Here is a 16758-nt window from a genome sequence, read left to right on the forward strand (position 1 = left end):
TCAAGTAGCAACAAATAGAAGATATTACAGTAACATTGCTCGTTTTAGTAGGAAAAAATATGTGGTAGACGGCATTCTTCATGAAAGATTAAGCTCTGTGTTCAGTCTTTAAATACATTGTTTTGCGAAGACCTCCGTGCCCACAATAATCTTTGTTTCTTGGGGTAACATTGGAGATCTATTAAAGCATTTATTTTACAGCATGCTCAATGAGGGGTTTTCTCCTCCCACCTTCCTACGAATGTTGTACCCTGAAGACAAATAAGTAAATCTATGGTAATGTAAAGAGTGTTGAAAGGGAGCAAAAGGTCTAAAAGGCAGTTTTTTCTAAACCAACCCATTCCCCAGGGCTGTCATTATAAATCACCCCGGAGATGAGTTTTATGAAGCCGGAGGATCTGTCCTGATAAAGTAACACACCTTTTGAACACCTTCTTCCATCCCATGAGCTCACCCACTTTTACTTACCATTACTATCACAGACTGACTTGTGAGCTTAAAGTGACGAATGTGATTTAGCTTTTTCTGGAAATCCATTCATACCTTTGGCAAAGAAAGCTGCATGTGTGCAGGAGTTGGGCATCTTCCAACTTGTTGATTTTTTTCAATGTATCTTAGAACAAACCATAAAAACGGCAGGCGCTTGCATAGCAGGATTTTACTTATATGTCCGGTTCTTTGAGATGGATGTCCTCCATTTAGCAAACTGTAAACAGTCAGACGTAATAAAGTGTGGAAAATATTTCATAGGCTACAGGGGTTAATTGGTTAGTGCTGAACTTCACCATCTTGTTCTGAACACTTAAGAAAACTCAAAATTCAAGTAAGAATGAGGACGCTTTGATAGTTCTGAAGAATTCAAGGACGTTCATCAGCTGTTGTGCATCCGCGTTGTGTCTTTGAAGAAAAAAAACGATTTGTATTGGGCTTCGGTGAAACAACTAAAGAGGCACCATCAATTGAAGTTATGAAATGTTCAAGCTATCAGGAAAGCATAATGGTGAAAAAAAAAGAAAGAGCAAAAGCCTGAAGACTCGAAAGAGAAAATACTGTGCCCTTATTCATCAAGCAACTAGGACTATTAGGTGTGTCCCTCTTTGACCTTTGATCTTTGATCAGAGCAACTTAAATTTAGGCGCTACTTTTAGCCATTATACTAATTAATTTAAATAAATGTCAATCAATCTGGATGCATTCATTACAGACCCAATATGTTAGGACCAGTTTACCTTCCACTCATGGGACATAGTTGATGAAAACACACCCAGAGAGCAGTGTGTCCTCTCCTCTTGTTTCAGGAAGGATTTACAGGTCTCTCTAATGCAGGCGGGGCAGAAGGGCAACACAACGTCTGTGAGCTTTGCTGTCCACACCGGCACAGTCTGATTAATGGAGCAGGTGGCCACCCCACTCTGGACTGAGAAAGAAAGCGGGAGCGAGAGATGTGTTTGGAGAGAACTTGAAACGTGGTTAGGGTTGGCAAAACAGTGGGCTTGCGAGGTTAGAAAGATGAAAAGGGGGACAAAGTGAAATAAAAGAAGTTTGCAGAGAGAGCGACGGCATAATATCATATTCAGCTACATCCCAAAATGTGTGTTAAAACCGATGTTTCCCCTCTCTCAGCCCATATCTCACAATGTTTGTTTGTTTTATCAGGTTAGTTTTTGCTTCCTACCATTAAGCACGGTTGATTGATGTGGAGGAACGATGCCATCATTTTTTATGGCAGACATAATTAAGAGGATATGTAGATTCTCTCCACCGTCTCCTCTCCCACTTCCTCTTGTTTGCTTTTTTCCTTTCTCCACCTCCCCACTCTTCCTCCAAGAGAGGTAGCTGTTCCTCCTTAGTGCCATTCTCATCATCATCAATCAGTTAACTACTGGCCATGAGAGAGGACCTCTCTTCGTCTTGTCGCTCCCTTTTCTGCATCCTGCATTCTCATCCTTTCCCCAGCTCCCGTACTCCATCATCAGCATCTTCTCTCACTTTCCACACCACACCTTCCCGACCATTTGTCTTCCTCATTGTCTTACTCTCAAAGAGTTGTTTTCCATCCCTTCATCCCACCTTGCTCCTCCGTTCCACTCGTCTCTCTCTCATTCTCATGTAAATTGATTTTGTCTTTGTGTTCTGTAAATGTTTGGCTTGGTCGGCGTTGCATTCCTGGATGGAATCCATTTTGCATTCGATAAGACAGATAGCGATGTTGTGTTTACACGGATTATGGTCTTCTGACTGTGGAACACGGCGGTGCGGTGCGGTGTGAATAACACAGGAGTACATTTCAATTACCATTTTGCAAATAGAGAAAGCCTTTTGAGTCTCAACTGACACACAGAGGTCGAGAAGTCAAATCGTCTGGTGATTTCCAGCCGTCTCAGCATGCAGATGCTTACTCATGTTCCTCTGAGTGGAGCGCAGGTACAGAATGGTAAGAACAAGGAACGTGTATGCCTCTTCCTAATGCAAAAATAACATCATTAGGAAAAGTTTTACTCAGTGAGCATTTGTTAACTAGGTAGTATGGAATGAGTTACGGTTGTTGGGTTTTTTATTGACTTCATCTCCTGTCTGTGAAAAGGTGGAAACCAAACAGCGGCGTCGTTGTTTTCTAACAGATGCAAGAACGAATATAGAAAAACACAAGGATGATAATCAGTTAATTAAACTATAGTAATCTTTCATAGAGCTGGCGGCCACTAAAAAGGGATTCCAAGAATACCAAGCTGACTTAACAACACCAAGATAAAAAAGTTTCAGACCAATACACACAAACACATTATGTACCACTTTAAAAAACAACTGCGATAAAGAGGTAGGCTTCAAGTTTATGTTTAAAGTAGTGCTGTCAGTTAAAAGCTATTAACGACTTTAACGCAAACCCATTTAAACAACGTCAATTCTTTTATCGCGAGATTAGCGTTTTCTTAAAAAAAATATATATATATTTGTTTTTTATTTGTTTGTTTTATTTGGGGTGGGGGGGGGGGTGGATGACTGTTACCTGAAAATGTCAACAGGCTTGTATAAAAACAATCAGGTCAGGTCACAAGGGTTGCATCTATATTTGAATGTTTCTCGGTCTTTTAGTTTCCTTACCCCTGGTGTGGTTAAGATCAGACACTCATTCCCAGTGTTCTCTCCTGCTCCTTGTGTTATCTTTCTGTATGTTTCCTACTCTCATCCCGACTGTAGCTCATCCACGGGCCTGCCCGTCTAAATTAGAGGCATAACACAGATTAGACTGTAATTACACATCTGTGTCTGATAAAGTTGATTCATAAGGGACTATAGTCGTGCTGCCTCACCTCAGGGGGCCTTAGCACCGGATCTCATCACTGTTATTACGGCAATAGCACCATTAGCATCTTGTCGATTATCCACGTGATTAGCCAGGGGTGAACTAGCAGGCTGATGATTTGTGGCAGAGTCATTTGGCTGACTTGTGTCCTGTCTGACCCCGGGGGCAACAACGGCTAGTCAGTCATTACCAGCAGAGCCACACATTGCTGCTGACAGTTTAATTACAGCTGCTTAGGATGGGTTAGCAGCAGGGATGGGAGTGTGCCCAGGTGCATTGCCTCGTTCCATGTGGCACTAAAAGTTCCTGTCGGATTATTTGTCAAAACGTGTGTGTTTTGCCGCAGAGAATGAAAAGTTAATTCATGGAAAAAGAGACATTATAACGTGATGTAGATCATTGAAATATTTGAAATGGACTAAAGCTTGAATCTGAAATCTTCTGTGTCTGCAGTCCCTCCAATACTGGACCCAGTCTTCCAGGATGCGCGTTGGAGGAACTCTCAGATGGTGACCCTGAGGTGTAACATCTTGCGGTCAAACCCGCCACGCCTAACAGACATCCGCTGGTTCCGTAACGGCGACTTCGTCCCCATGCCAACGGCAGACCTGAAGGAGATGCCGGAGCTGAAGTTTAAGCTGGAGCCTACCAACAATGGCTCTTATGAGTGCCGAGTCAGCAATAATGCAGGAACGTCAACATGCACGTTTAATGTCTCTGGTGGGTGAACGAAACCTGAGTAATTCATCCATTTATCCAACTTATAGTCATATTCAACCAAACCAGTTATCACTACCTACTGATATTTATCTCTCTCTCTCTCTCTCTGTCCTTCCCTCATCCCACAGCACAACCTTACAACGCTGAGTTCTACTTTGACACACCGAATCCAGTGCGAATTCTAAAAGGAAACAACTATTCTTACAACCTGCAGTGGACACAGAAAGATCCTGAGGCTACGGATCGTATCATTGGCTACTGGATTAATGTCCGGAAGGTATGCTAATCTAGAACAATTAAACCCGTAAAGCCTGTGAAAGGACAGGTACATATGCACACAGATGTATGCATACACACGACCATGTACTGGAAGCTTGAATGGGGTATATGAGAAGTTTAAAGTCAATCAATGGAGACCTGCACTGATTTGCAACAATGTCTCTCTTCTCCTTTCCTTTCCTATCCCCTCCTTTCCTCTCCTCTCCTCTGCTCCATATTTTTGTGGCTCATGATTATTCTCTAACTGTTTTACTGGAAAAAAACATGTCTTTTTAATTTTTTTATTTTGTTTATCCAATTGGCAAAACACAAAAATAACTACTTTTAGATTATCAGATTCATTTCAAATCAGCCTTAGGCACCTTGTATCTTTGCTGCCTCGTGATAATAAGACTACATTTTCATGTGAAAAAAGTAACATACACTATTTTATTAAAACATTGTCTAAAAATCTACAGACTACTGCCATCAGTAATGAGCAATATATATTGCATTATATGTATAGGTTTATCTACCAGAAATGGAGCGCTTTCTCCATCCAAAGCCACCCTGTAAACAGTTTTGTTTGAGTTTGAAACCTTTGTCCACAGAAGGAGAGCAACCTTCAGGCCAACCTCAGGCCACCCTCCAGTTTTTTTTTCTCCAACATCTATTCATAGATTACTGGCTTTGAGTCAGAAGACAGCAAGGATAATAGTGAATTATACGGAACTGGCTGGGGGTTGGTGTATGTGTGTGTGTGTGCGTGCGTGTGTGTGTGTATGGGTACGTGTCTGTGTGCGTGTGTGTTTGTTTATGCTTGTGTGCGTGTGCGTGTATGAGACAGTTAAACAGAGGGAAGGCAGCCTCTGCCAGCTTGCTTTTGTGCGGATGAATAGTTAATTCCCCTCCTCCTTTAAGACTTGGCTGCTTACCTCATTAAGTAAGACTCTAAAGGGAGACAGAAAATTAGCACTGGCCTTCTTAAGATGCACATTTGATTGCATGCCTCAGCTCTCTGAAAACATTCACACTACCTCTCTCTTGTTCCCTCTCCTTTTGTCCTATAACTTTTACTCACAGCTTTTGTCTGTTTTTTTATCCACCTTTTCTCCTAAATGCGTCTTGCTTCCACTTGTGCTTGTCTCTCGCTCGCTTTCAATCGCGCCTTTTTGCTTTTCCGGCACTTAAGTGTTGCAACCTAATGTCATTCAACGTTTGGTGAAACGTGGGAGCTGAAATAGTGCTGATAAATAGCCACTTATTATGGCTTACAGTTTCAAATAACGAATTGCAATAAGTGGCAGTTTAAGATTTCTTAAATGTTGTTAAACTTCACCCACATACCTTTCAAAATGCAATAAAGAGTGACTAAAATTGACTAAACTAAAGACAGATCAAAAGGCTAGAGCATGAACTTGAATTAAAGCGGTACTGTGAGAGAAATAAGATGCAAATTAAAAATCACAGTGAATCTCACTGGTCCCCTTGACTATTAAATAGAGTATGAGAACATTCAAATGTAATACCGTGTCAATTTCACAACCCATCTATTTCTGCAACACTCATCCCAGCGCATCCCCTTAACGCCTTGACGCCATCTTTTTAGCACATATAAAATGATGTAGAGATCTCGAGGGAGACGAGTAGACTCAGAGGGGAACACAGTCGACGGATCAGTTCATTTGGAGCAGGGCTCTTTGTTCTACCTGCCTATGGCCACTTTTGCTCAATGCTTAAAGTGTGGCCATCTGCTTTTCTTATTATATATACTGTATATGTGTATATGATGGCCTCTAATGGATTTGTATTCACTTAAGTATATGTTTATTCATGTGGATGTGTGAGACAGAGAAAGAGAGACAGGCTACGTGATTTGCTCCATGACTCATTGCTAGGCTGTGAAATTCCCATATACGCTTCTTCATTAAGTTTGGCTCTCCCTGCAGGGGGTATCCCTGTGTAGGAATAAACAACATTTGCAAGCCTTCCTTCCTCTTATCAAGCTGTCCTCGCTCCCCTTTTTTTCCCCCCTCAGCGTGTGTACCAACAGTTTCATAAACGAGCACTTTGATTCCCTTTTGTCTCTATGCTATCAGCGCCTTGTCATATGAAGTTGTCTGTCTTTAGAGTTACACCTTATTCATCAATACCTTGAACTTATCTCACGTCTATGCAGCATTAATTCTGCTCTGAAAACAACTGCAGATCGGCCTCAGTTACAACCCAAATGCGGAGCGTTGAAGAAGCGTGAATTAAAAAAAATAGAAACACTGTTAACATCAAACAAATACAAAAACGTGGACCAGACCAGCGCAATGTATCAGTACCAGTCACAAGTTTGGACACACTTTCTCATTGAACTGAATGAGAAAATATGTCCAAAAATTTGACTAGTAATTTATCAGTCAAACATAAAACACAATAGTGGAAGGTTCTGTAAAAAATGTGGCCATGTGGATATATGTAGCCAATAATCTGATATCATTATGAAGTTATTAAGTTATGAATGTTCAGCAGAATTGTTGCCTCATGTCACCCGTGGGATTTGACCGCCATGCTGTTTGTGCAGTCTCTGTTGATCCCTCCCAAACAGTCAGAATACCAACTGTACAAATGATAGTTGGCTAGTAGAGAATGCACATCGTGTCTGGGGGTGTGTTTATGTGTGAGTTTAGCTCAGCCTGTGACTTGATCTCCGAACCCAACAAACACTCCAGTTTTTTTTCCCCAAGTATCTTTGTTGTCTTTCCTTATGCTTCCATGCAGTAATGAAGTAGATTCATAAAGAACCGGGATGAACACAATATGTTTTTTATGTATTCGTCCTTTGAGCGGTAGGCAAATTTGCACCCAATCACCTCTTTCCTTTTACTTTGCTTGTAATCTCACTGACCCCAAATCCTCCCAACAGAATTGTATTATCCATTGTGTTCACAACAAATATGTTTTACATCATAATTTCGATGCCTCATACTGTGCCTTAGAAATGTTTTCAACAGAGATTTCGGATGTTTTCATTCTTCCTAAATCTAATTCTAAAGAATGACTAACTGCTGCGTGTTTTGTATGTAAATGCCTTTGAAGTAAATGGTTACAAATATTTAGCACACACAGTTTGTACAATAGTGCAGGGCTGCCCATGCTAGGTGAAAGAAAGATTTTTCTAAATAATATTTTATTATATAATATATATATAATATAATATATATTGTATAATATATATAATTACATGTGCTCGTCCCTCTTGACACAAAACCCTTGTGTATATATATATATATATATATATATATATATATGTAAAGTGTACACATTCTCTACATATACCTCAGAGACATTGCACAATATACGCACACTATGTTTTTGTCTTTCTTTTAATCCCAAAATTCTTACTGCTTCTTCCGTTTGTATTCTTCTTCTTCAGTTCATTGCTTTTGCACACATTTCTTCTCTTATTTCTCGATCTTATCACCTCATCGCCACATCGGCCGCTTGTTGACCCGCAGCGGAGTTGTGTATTTACCATATCACTGAAGTAGTGTGGCAGGCACTTAACCTGGCTTTAGGTTTTAACTAAAGATCTGAACATCCAAGTAGTTTCTGTTCTCTGACACTGTCAAACAGTCCTATTCAAACACACATCCCCATTATCATATATATGAGAAATTAAAAATATTCATGATGAATTAGTTGTATATTAAATCAAATCAATGAATAAATCATATGACCAACCCGGCTATGGATATACGCATGCTTGTTTATTCATAGTGAAAGGCCACAAAGTTAAAGTACATAAGCTTATGCTAACATATCATTGTACAAAGAAACACAGTGAACAGGTGACTTGTTAATGTACACACAGCCAAAGTCAGTGAACTGGTGATCAATCATGAAAGGGAGGATAAAAGAAAAACTTACTTTAATTGGACCTCCTTATCAGTCTGTCAACCAACCCCATTTCTCCCTAATAAAATATCACTCACTCACTACGGTCTTGACTGTCTCCTTCTATATAGGCCCTTTCTGTACACACAATATATATTTCTCACCCGGTCCCTCCCTGTCACTTAGGCATGCAAACACACATGCCAGCGCACATGCAAACACATCCTCTTTCTCCACTTACCTAATTGCAGCTGAAGCATGTGAAGTGCACTGTTTTATCTTTTTGTCCGGGTGTTTTTGTATGCTTTCAACCTAGTTAGTTTATCGATTGTATCCAACACACTGGAACTACGGGCAAAGCATGCATGTGCACATTTGTATGTGTGTACGCAGACCCTGTCCACGCGCTCTGCTTACTTCTAAAGCTGTGACTCCTCAGTATTATTAACTCGTCTCTCCCTGCTAACACACACTCTATACATATTACATGAGCATAGCTCTTCTTTTCTGCTACATTTCACATAATTATGCCTGTGCTGTACAAGCTGTGTGTAAATGTTTGTATATATGAATTTGAGTGTAAAGGGGTGTTAAAAAGGCACAATACATTTGATTATGTAAATGATGCAGTTCTTTTGGAAACTGAACATCTGAGCCAACATCTTCCAGAGCAGATAAGAATTCAGTATTAATGTATTTGTGAACAATGAAAAAACGTTTGAGCAGTGTAAAGAATTTCTTTGATGAATGAGCTGCCGTCAAGATATAAACTATCCAGATTCAGTAAGAAAATAAATACAGGTGGTAGTAGTCCTGCATTAATCAAATGGTAGGATTAACACCACCGAGCACTGCAGACTATACGTCAGTCGCGTCATCTCCAATCTGCTTTCTTTCAAAGCCTTTTCTCCTCTTTTACATTGTGTTGTTAAATCAAGGTTGAATAAGTGGAATGTATTCTACAATTTACTTATTACCTGCCTTGTTTTGTCTCCATAATAGCACTTAATAATAGACAGAAGATATCCACATTGAGGTGAAGGCTTTTTTCCTTAATATCACACATGTAACAGATAACACAAATATCTAGGGGACAAAGACTTCACTGGAGCAAACTTCAAAATGACACATTGCTGTTGGAGAAAGTGAACCCTGTGTCCTGTGATTTTCTCTTAAATCTTATTAAAAAAGATTAAGCATCCCTTTAACACAACACGCTGCCACAAAGTCCTTTAATGAGTCTCTTCTCTCTCTCACTTATCTAATGACCCCAACTAGAGTAATAATTCAGTTGGTGCAAAACCTGATTGGCCAAACATTCCTACAACACACCACCTAAAATACAATGAAATATGATTCCAGGTTGCAGGCCAGGCCCCGTCATGCAGAACTTTAGTGCTCACACAACATCACAAAGAAGCAAGTTTGATGGGAAAAAGGACAAAGGTCACCATGGTCAATTTAATTGTAATTATTGGTGATGTGTGGACATTTAATAGGACTTTCACACCCCACCTCGAGTTTCAAAAGTCAGAAAGAAAAAAAGCAGATTTCACCTGGGTCACATCAATTAGTACTGAAGCAATTCAAGGTGAAGTGATGGGCAGAATCGATTCGTCTATGAATAACCGGACTGCCAGACTAGTAGTCTTTGGATTTGAGAAGCTGAGTATCAACCGCATAACATCGGCCATGCACACGTGAGCCTTATGTATCCTTATGTATGTATTATTTTTTTGCATAGTCATCACACAAAATCTAAGCTTTATTTAATATCATGATGCTTCTTCTTTGGCCTATTTCAATCTATCTGCTTTTGAATTCAACTTTCATTGTGACGGCCCTTTGCTGTAGACATTTATCGCACACACATACACACACACACACACACACACACACACACACACACACTTCTGCTTCATGCATTACCTGATAATGGCATGCTGTGGGTGTACAAACGTGTTATTGTGGAGTGGCTGACCTAATGCATTAGATTGAGCTCACTGTCAGGTCTTTAAGTAGCTGGGATCAGAGGCAGATACACAGCTAATGGATCCTTCTCTCCGTGGGTGGAAAAACACAGTAATAGCTCTATAAAATGTGCCGCTTGCAAAATAAAAAAACTAACCTAAAGGTGCAGTAAGCAGAAGATAAGAGAAAATCAACTATCTACTCAACTATCTCAACTATCGCATATTGGTCAGCTCGCTGTTCTGTAAAATAATCTGTTGTTACACAACAACTAAGAAAATTAGAAGAAAACATCATGTGCATTTGTACATTAGTTCCTTTAATGCAAAGCTAATTAGATGTATTTCCGAGTCACTGTGGATTTAGGTATTGAATAAATAGTTTTTTGATTCCTACAATTACAATAATATTAATTTATTTATATTTTCCTTTGAGGTATTTCCTGGAAAGAAATGTTTGCAAATTATTATTTTGACAGCTTTAGATAAAAGGCAAGATTTGAAATGCATGCAGTCCAAGAAAAGTACAACCAAGACTTGAAGTTGACTGGCTATACGCCCAGAACCATGCCACATTTTATTGACTATAAATCAGAATGTAAGAAAACTTGCAGGGATACGCCAAAGTAAATGGAGACGATGACATAGTTATTAAAATGAATGTAAATATATATTTTTGTGATATAAATATCTGTGATCAGTAGATTAGGGCGTTCTGTCATCAAATCTGAGCAGACAGATTGTTTTTGCTTCTCTGTCAGATTTTTTCTGTGAATTTGTCTTTCTGCTGTAAATTTTGTTATTTTTTTGCAAGTTTGAGTGATCAATTTAACGCGTGCTGTTCCCTGCTCTTGTTTGTGTTCACCTGTACTAATCTAGAACAAGCAGAATGTGCTGTGGAAGCAGATAGACCTCAAGGGCAAGGAGCCAGAGCAGGGTGTGCTGATATCTCACACCATATCAGACCTGAAAATCCCTCTGTCGTACGAGGTCAGACTTTCCCCCATCACCACCTACAGCACTGGGGACTTCGTCAGTCGCATCATACAGTACTCTGAACGTGAGTCTTATTTAGCAAACCTATTCTGAGGTCATTATCTTACATTTCCATCTACATTTTTACAACATACATAAAAGTGAATTGCGCACATCTGAGCGTATCACCATTATTGTCTTTCAGCCTACACCTACCCAAGGCCTTCAGGTGAGACTTTCGCCTTCTTTTCCTCTTCCACCTTTCGACTTTTCACAGTATTGTGACATGTTTCATGAACCCGTCTTGGCCTTGATCAAATCCTGCTAAGGATGAGAGTGAGGTAACCGTAGGATGAGAGAAGGCAAGTGATGGCAGGGAGCAGGCCCCTGACATGGAAAATTGCATCAAAGAGTTCCCAGGATTGGAGGATGTTGGGCTGGTTACTAAAACGTGTTTGGTTTTAAGGCAGATGGAATTGATGGAACTATGTTAAAACTATTTCAGAATCAATATATGTCACCTTAAATATGTCCCTCCCTTTTTTTTGTCTCAGCCGCCCCTCTCATTGTGTGACTGTGTTGCACCCCTGCTCTCTACACACCTCTCATCCTCTCCCTTCTCTCTCAGTCAATTGCATCTTGTCTATTTTCTTCATTAAGAGACACGCTGCATTTTTCTGGCTGGAGTGGCAGTTGGCTCCGCCAGGGTGAGGCAATTAAAACCACAGCAGATTGGAACAGACTGCGAGAACAACAGTGCAAATTGAATGGAGCACATATAGTGGTTGGAGCAAGGTGTGAATAGTAATAGATCAGCTCCCTGAAACAAAGAAGGACACACACAGCATGCTCATGGGTAGCGTGAGCCATGTGCGTCTGCAGCGGAGTGTGCCAGAGTCCGGGAAGCTTTCGCAGAATCTGTCGGCTTTTATAGCTGTGGTTGTTTGGCGAGTCTCTGATAATGGTGGAGCTTTCCTGACGGACTAATGAAGGGAACCACAACAGCGAGAAGTTGCCCTCTCTCTAACAAGATATATCAGCATCAAATATAATGGAAAATTCCCTACCAAATGTGAAGCAATGTGTGTGGCAATATCAAACATTAGACCTTATAGGGTGAGGGAATAATTCTTTGTCATGTGACGCTGCATTTGATCAAAGCTTTGACAGGGATGCAGATAGAAATATTTGACAGCTAGTTGAGGCACCTCCCTCCACAACTGTAAAGTCTCAGCTCACACATTCTCAAGAGATTTATAAGGAAAAAGGTCTTCAGACTTCATAATATGGCTCACTTTTGCTGAGCTTCTCACAAATGCTTCTTGAAAAGAGATCTATAAACCTCTCATACTTACTCATGTACAAAACCAGTCAAACACAGAAAATGTGTCCAAACTTTTGACTGGTACTGTATAAAATCCCCCACTTTAAAACTCTTACGTACTGTCTTTTTATGTTATCCCTATTTAATTTGGTAGAGGTATTTTTCTTACCACGCCTAAAGTGTCAAAAAGGCTAAGAAACAATCTAGTGCAAACCAGGGTTCAATAGGTCAAGAGCTTTCCCCGATACTCTCTTCACTCAAGCAATGTCACTTGGTGTTTTTTTTAACTCTAGCATTAAAACCTTTGGTTGAGGTTATTTTTTTTGTATATTATACTTTGTTCTCTTTTTTTCCTTTTGACTCAACCTCACCTAATTATGGTTACTTCAAAGTGTTGCATGTGGGAGTCATGCATCAGAATATGCATAATACGTATGTGAAATCCACTTAAAGGTTCACATTATACACTGCCGCCTACATTGTCACTCTGTCAGTAATTGCTCGGCTGTCTGATCTTCATATTTCAAGGGCCCATTTCAGAGTCTGATATGCAGCTATATTGTCGCCATTCATTTCCTGGTAACAGAGGTTAAAAGAAATAATAGATTACGTCACCTGTAGTTTGTAACGTCAACTGCCGGTAATGTCATAGATGTTAAATATTTCTTATCTTTTTTTTTTTTCTCACTCTACACACACACACACACCGATTCCAGACCATGTATGTGGTTTTGAGAACGAAAGGATTTGTGGTTTCTCTCAAGACCGAAGTGATATCTTTGATTGGACGAGACAGAACCATCTGACACGGAATCCCAAGCGATCTGCAAACACGGGCCCCGAGACCGACCGCAGTGGAAGCAAGGAAGGTAAGAAGTTTTGGAGGAGTCATTTCATGTAAAGGTTGTAGAACACACCACTGCACAACATCATGACGCCGGTGTTGTCTTGTTGGTTTCAGGGTACTACATGTACATCGAAACGTCCTCTCCACGTGTTCAGGGCGACAAGGCTCGTCTGCTTTCTCCACTTTTTAATGTGAGCTCAGTGAGGGGCCCCAAGGGCTCCGGCAGAGTCCCGTACTGTGTCTCCTTCTACTACCACATGAAGGGCAAACACATTGGTGAGTACTTTGGCTGAGGGTCGTACTCATAAAGAAACGTGTGCACATTAGACGCACAGCAGGGAGCATGCTGGCCCTCCATAGTGGCCTGATTTTCCTTTTGCTTCAGTCAAAAACTGAATTCTAAGTTTGACTCTTGCGTGTAGAGCTAGGCGGGCATGTGTGTGTGTTTTTGTGTGTGTGTGTGTGTGTGTGTGTGTGTGTGTGTGTGTGAGAGAGAGACGGAGAAAGTGGGGTGTTATCAAAGTTCTGTTTGTTCGTTTCTGCTTGTGCCTTGGCGTGTTTGGAGGTGGCTGAAGGGGGCAGTGGGTGTGTGATTTATGGCAGTGACACGACACAATCAGTCATTTGGGGGAGCTGTTCATCATAATATGCTCTGTCACACAACTAGAATGCATACGTCTTGTACCCTACACACCTGCACACAAACGTCACACACACACACACACACACACACACACACACACACACACACACAAGCACTCATACACGCGCGTAAGGCTACTGGATCCACATGCCTGTATATCCCAAAAAACACATTAAAAAGTAAAAGCTTCTAATACATCAAGGTACAAACCCATTTTGTCCTCACACACGAATACAACTTGTTGATTTATGTCCTTAGCCCCGGCACGCTGGCTTCACTGTAACATTTGTTATTTTCTGACCTGTCCTATCTCCACAGCAGGTTATGGCATATAAAAGGGCACAACGCTAGTCTGTGCGTATGTGTACATACCCACATGTATGTATAGGCATGTATACTTAACTAATGAGAGAGAAATGAGACTACAACCTCACTTTAAGATTTGTTGGAGGTTTTCTATTGCTCCTAAATGACATTTCAACAACGGATTTGCTTCATGTTAGATGGGGCGCTTTAACATTAAGGCTTGAGAACCTGGCAAAGGACGTCTGCGGGGGGGATGGTTGGTCACACAAGAGGGAAAGACTTTTTCTGGCACGAGCACTTCGGGGCCAATCCTTTAGGCACGGCCTGGGGTGCTGTTTAAGATTCAAGCTGCGGACACCTAGAAACATGCCTCGAAATGGATACTATTTCGCTTACATGCTAGTAATACGCACTTGGTGACCTTTGGTTGGCTTTGGTTCTATCCTGGGCTCGCTGGCATGCCATACTGGATTTTCATGTTATCCCTGATTCCTATTCACCAGGTGCTTCGTTTTTCCAAAAGTCCACAAACATGTAGCTCAGTTGATGACTCAAAATTTCCCGTAGGCGTGAGTGGTTGTCAATCTATGTGGCATTGACTCCTGCCCCCCTGCGACCCTGAATAGGATAAACCGTTCCAGATTATGGATGCATGTGTGACTATGCAACCTTCTGTATACCATTACAAGAGCATGCTCAATTCCCCTTGCTTCTTCTTTCAACTCTCTTGCAACAGATTTCTGCAAGTCCTGATTTAAAGCACTTTGTGTGTAATGTGCACTACTAGAGCACTTATTTAAGCATTTCACACAGTCTCAGTAGAGTCAGTCTCATGGTGGTTTCATTGCACAGCGCAGAGCCAATAGATCAGTCCCACAGTACATGCTCACGATTAGTACATTCTGCTACCAGTCACGCGCACCTCTGCTACAAACCCTCCCTCAATTTACTTTGTTGTTCTCCAGGTCTATTCCAATCTGTTGTCACTTTAATTGCCTTACCTCGGCAGAGCTCACACTCCTGCAAGGAGACACAATGTGGCTCTTAATGACAAAAAGAGACAAGATAAGGATAAGACGGAGGGGGTCAGTGAGAGGAGAAAATGAAACAGGGAGAGGGAGGTGAGGACGGGCGTGGAAAGGAATAGAGAGGCTTAATGAAGAGGTAGAGAGAGAGAGAGAGAGAGAGAGAGATATAATGGTGGTAGGAAAACGAGACTGAAAGAAAGTGAAAGCAAACAAGTATGAGAAAGCAAAGAAGGGAGATTAATAAAAGAAAAACTACAACAGAAAGTGAGGCAATCAACTTGTTAATGTTCAGAAGTATGGTGAGAGAATGCAGTTCATGCTGAATCACTTCAGCTAGTTTGAATGTACTCAGTTCTAAAGTTAAAGTACTGTAAAGTGTTAAAAGCGCTTCATATGTTGAAAGCATTTAGATACTTTGACACAATTCATTTTTTCAGAAAAGCTTTTGAAATATTGCCTGTTTTTTTTCCACCCACAGTACAATGTGGTCTAGCAGTTTTATAATCACAACGTTATGTGAATATGAAGTGTCTTTTGAGAATTTAGCAAAATGAGAAAAGGAGCACCAGGCTCTTTAGTTTGGATTTTAGGTGTGCAAATAAGGACCTTCCCCGTGTGATGTGTTGTTCACCTTAATGGGTTTTTCTTTGGGCCTGCTGGCAGCAACAAAAAGCAACATTTAATTAGTTTTGTTTGGCATTGAGTAGTATTTTAGACTAACTCAGGCTCGCAGAGTGCCACTGACAAGCTTCCATGGAATATCTGTATTTTTTCAGTTCAGAGCCATAAGGAACAAACAATATATATTTAAACAATATAATAAAAATGATATTGTTTAATTATTCTCCTATTCTTGGTTATTACTTGCATCAGGTGAGACATTTGGTTTTGCGTAAGGAGCCAAAAGACAGACCATAGTGCAGTGCAAAGCTTAGTTTTGGCTCTGAGGCCAACCAACAGTACAAGCAGGGACAGGGAGGACTCAACCCCTATTAAGTGGTAGATAAGGGACCAAGGGAGTAGCAATCTAATGTGGACCTACTTCTAATTACCAAAAGAAAGACATGACTGATTTGAGTTGAGTATAGTTGTGTGTGTGTGCGTGTGTGTGTGTGTGGTTTAGCATCTCCGCTTTCCTCCCCACTCACACTTCTACAGACAAATAGCCTTAATAGAGCTGTGCCTTTACTGTCCGTCATAGCGAAACACTCTGCTTTACCTCCAATCAATAGACTGCTTATCAGAGTCCTCGTCCCTCTGCTGTGTGTGTCTGTTTGTGCATGTGCGTGTGTGGAGGTGGTGATGGTTAGCGTGGCAACGCAGATAGGGAAAGAGAGAAGAAATGGGTGGTGAGTGGGGAAGGAGACAGTGAGACTTAGCTCTGTGGAGATAGAAGAAGAGAGTGGGCTTAACAGGTGAATGTAGGCTACACCAGCATTAGCCGGTGTTTCTCTCCATTATATAACTACAGTGCTGCCCGTAACCTTTCCAATTGAAT

The 16758-nt window shown here is 40.9% G+C and overlaps 1 protein-coding gene across 2 annotated transcripts in view; it reads left to right on the top strand.

The window, feature by feature from the left end:
- The window catches only part of LOC119229216 (MAM domain-containing glycosylphosphatidylinositol anchor protein 1), a 121550-nt gene that overhangs the window by 85657 nt on the left and 19135 nt on the right, over nt 1–16758 (top strand). For both annotated transcript variants that reach the window (XM_037489424.2, XM_037489433.2), the window contains exons 10-15: nt 3758–4024; nt 4153–4301; nt 11017–11197; nt 11318–11341; nt 13153–13305; nt 13398–13559. In XM_037489424.2, coding sequence (XP_037345321.2) covers nt 3758–4024; nt 4153–4301; nt 11017–11197; nt 11318–11341; nt 13153–13305; nt 13398–13559 — 936 coding nt within the window. The remainder of the gene's footprint in view (nt 1–3757; nt 4025–4152; nt 4302–11016; nt 11198–11317; nt 11342–13152; nt 13306–13397; nt 13560–16758) is intronic.

The sequence above is a fragment of the Pungitius pungitius genome, chromosome 4 (genome assembly GCF_949316345.1).
Source record: "Pungitius pungitius chromosome 4, fPunPun2.1, whole genome shotgun sequence".
In the NCBI taxonomy this organism is placed as follows: Eukaryota; Metazoa; Chordata; class Actinopteri; order Perciformes; family Gasterosteidae; genus Pungitius; species Pungitius pungitius.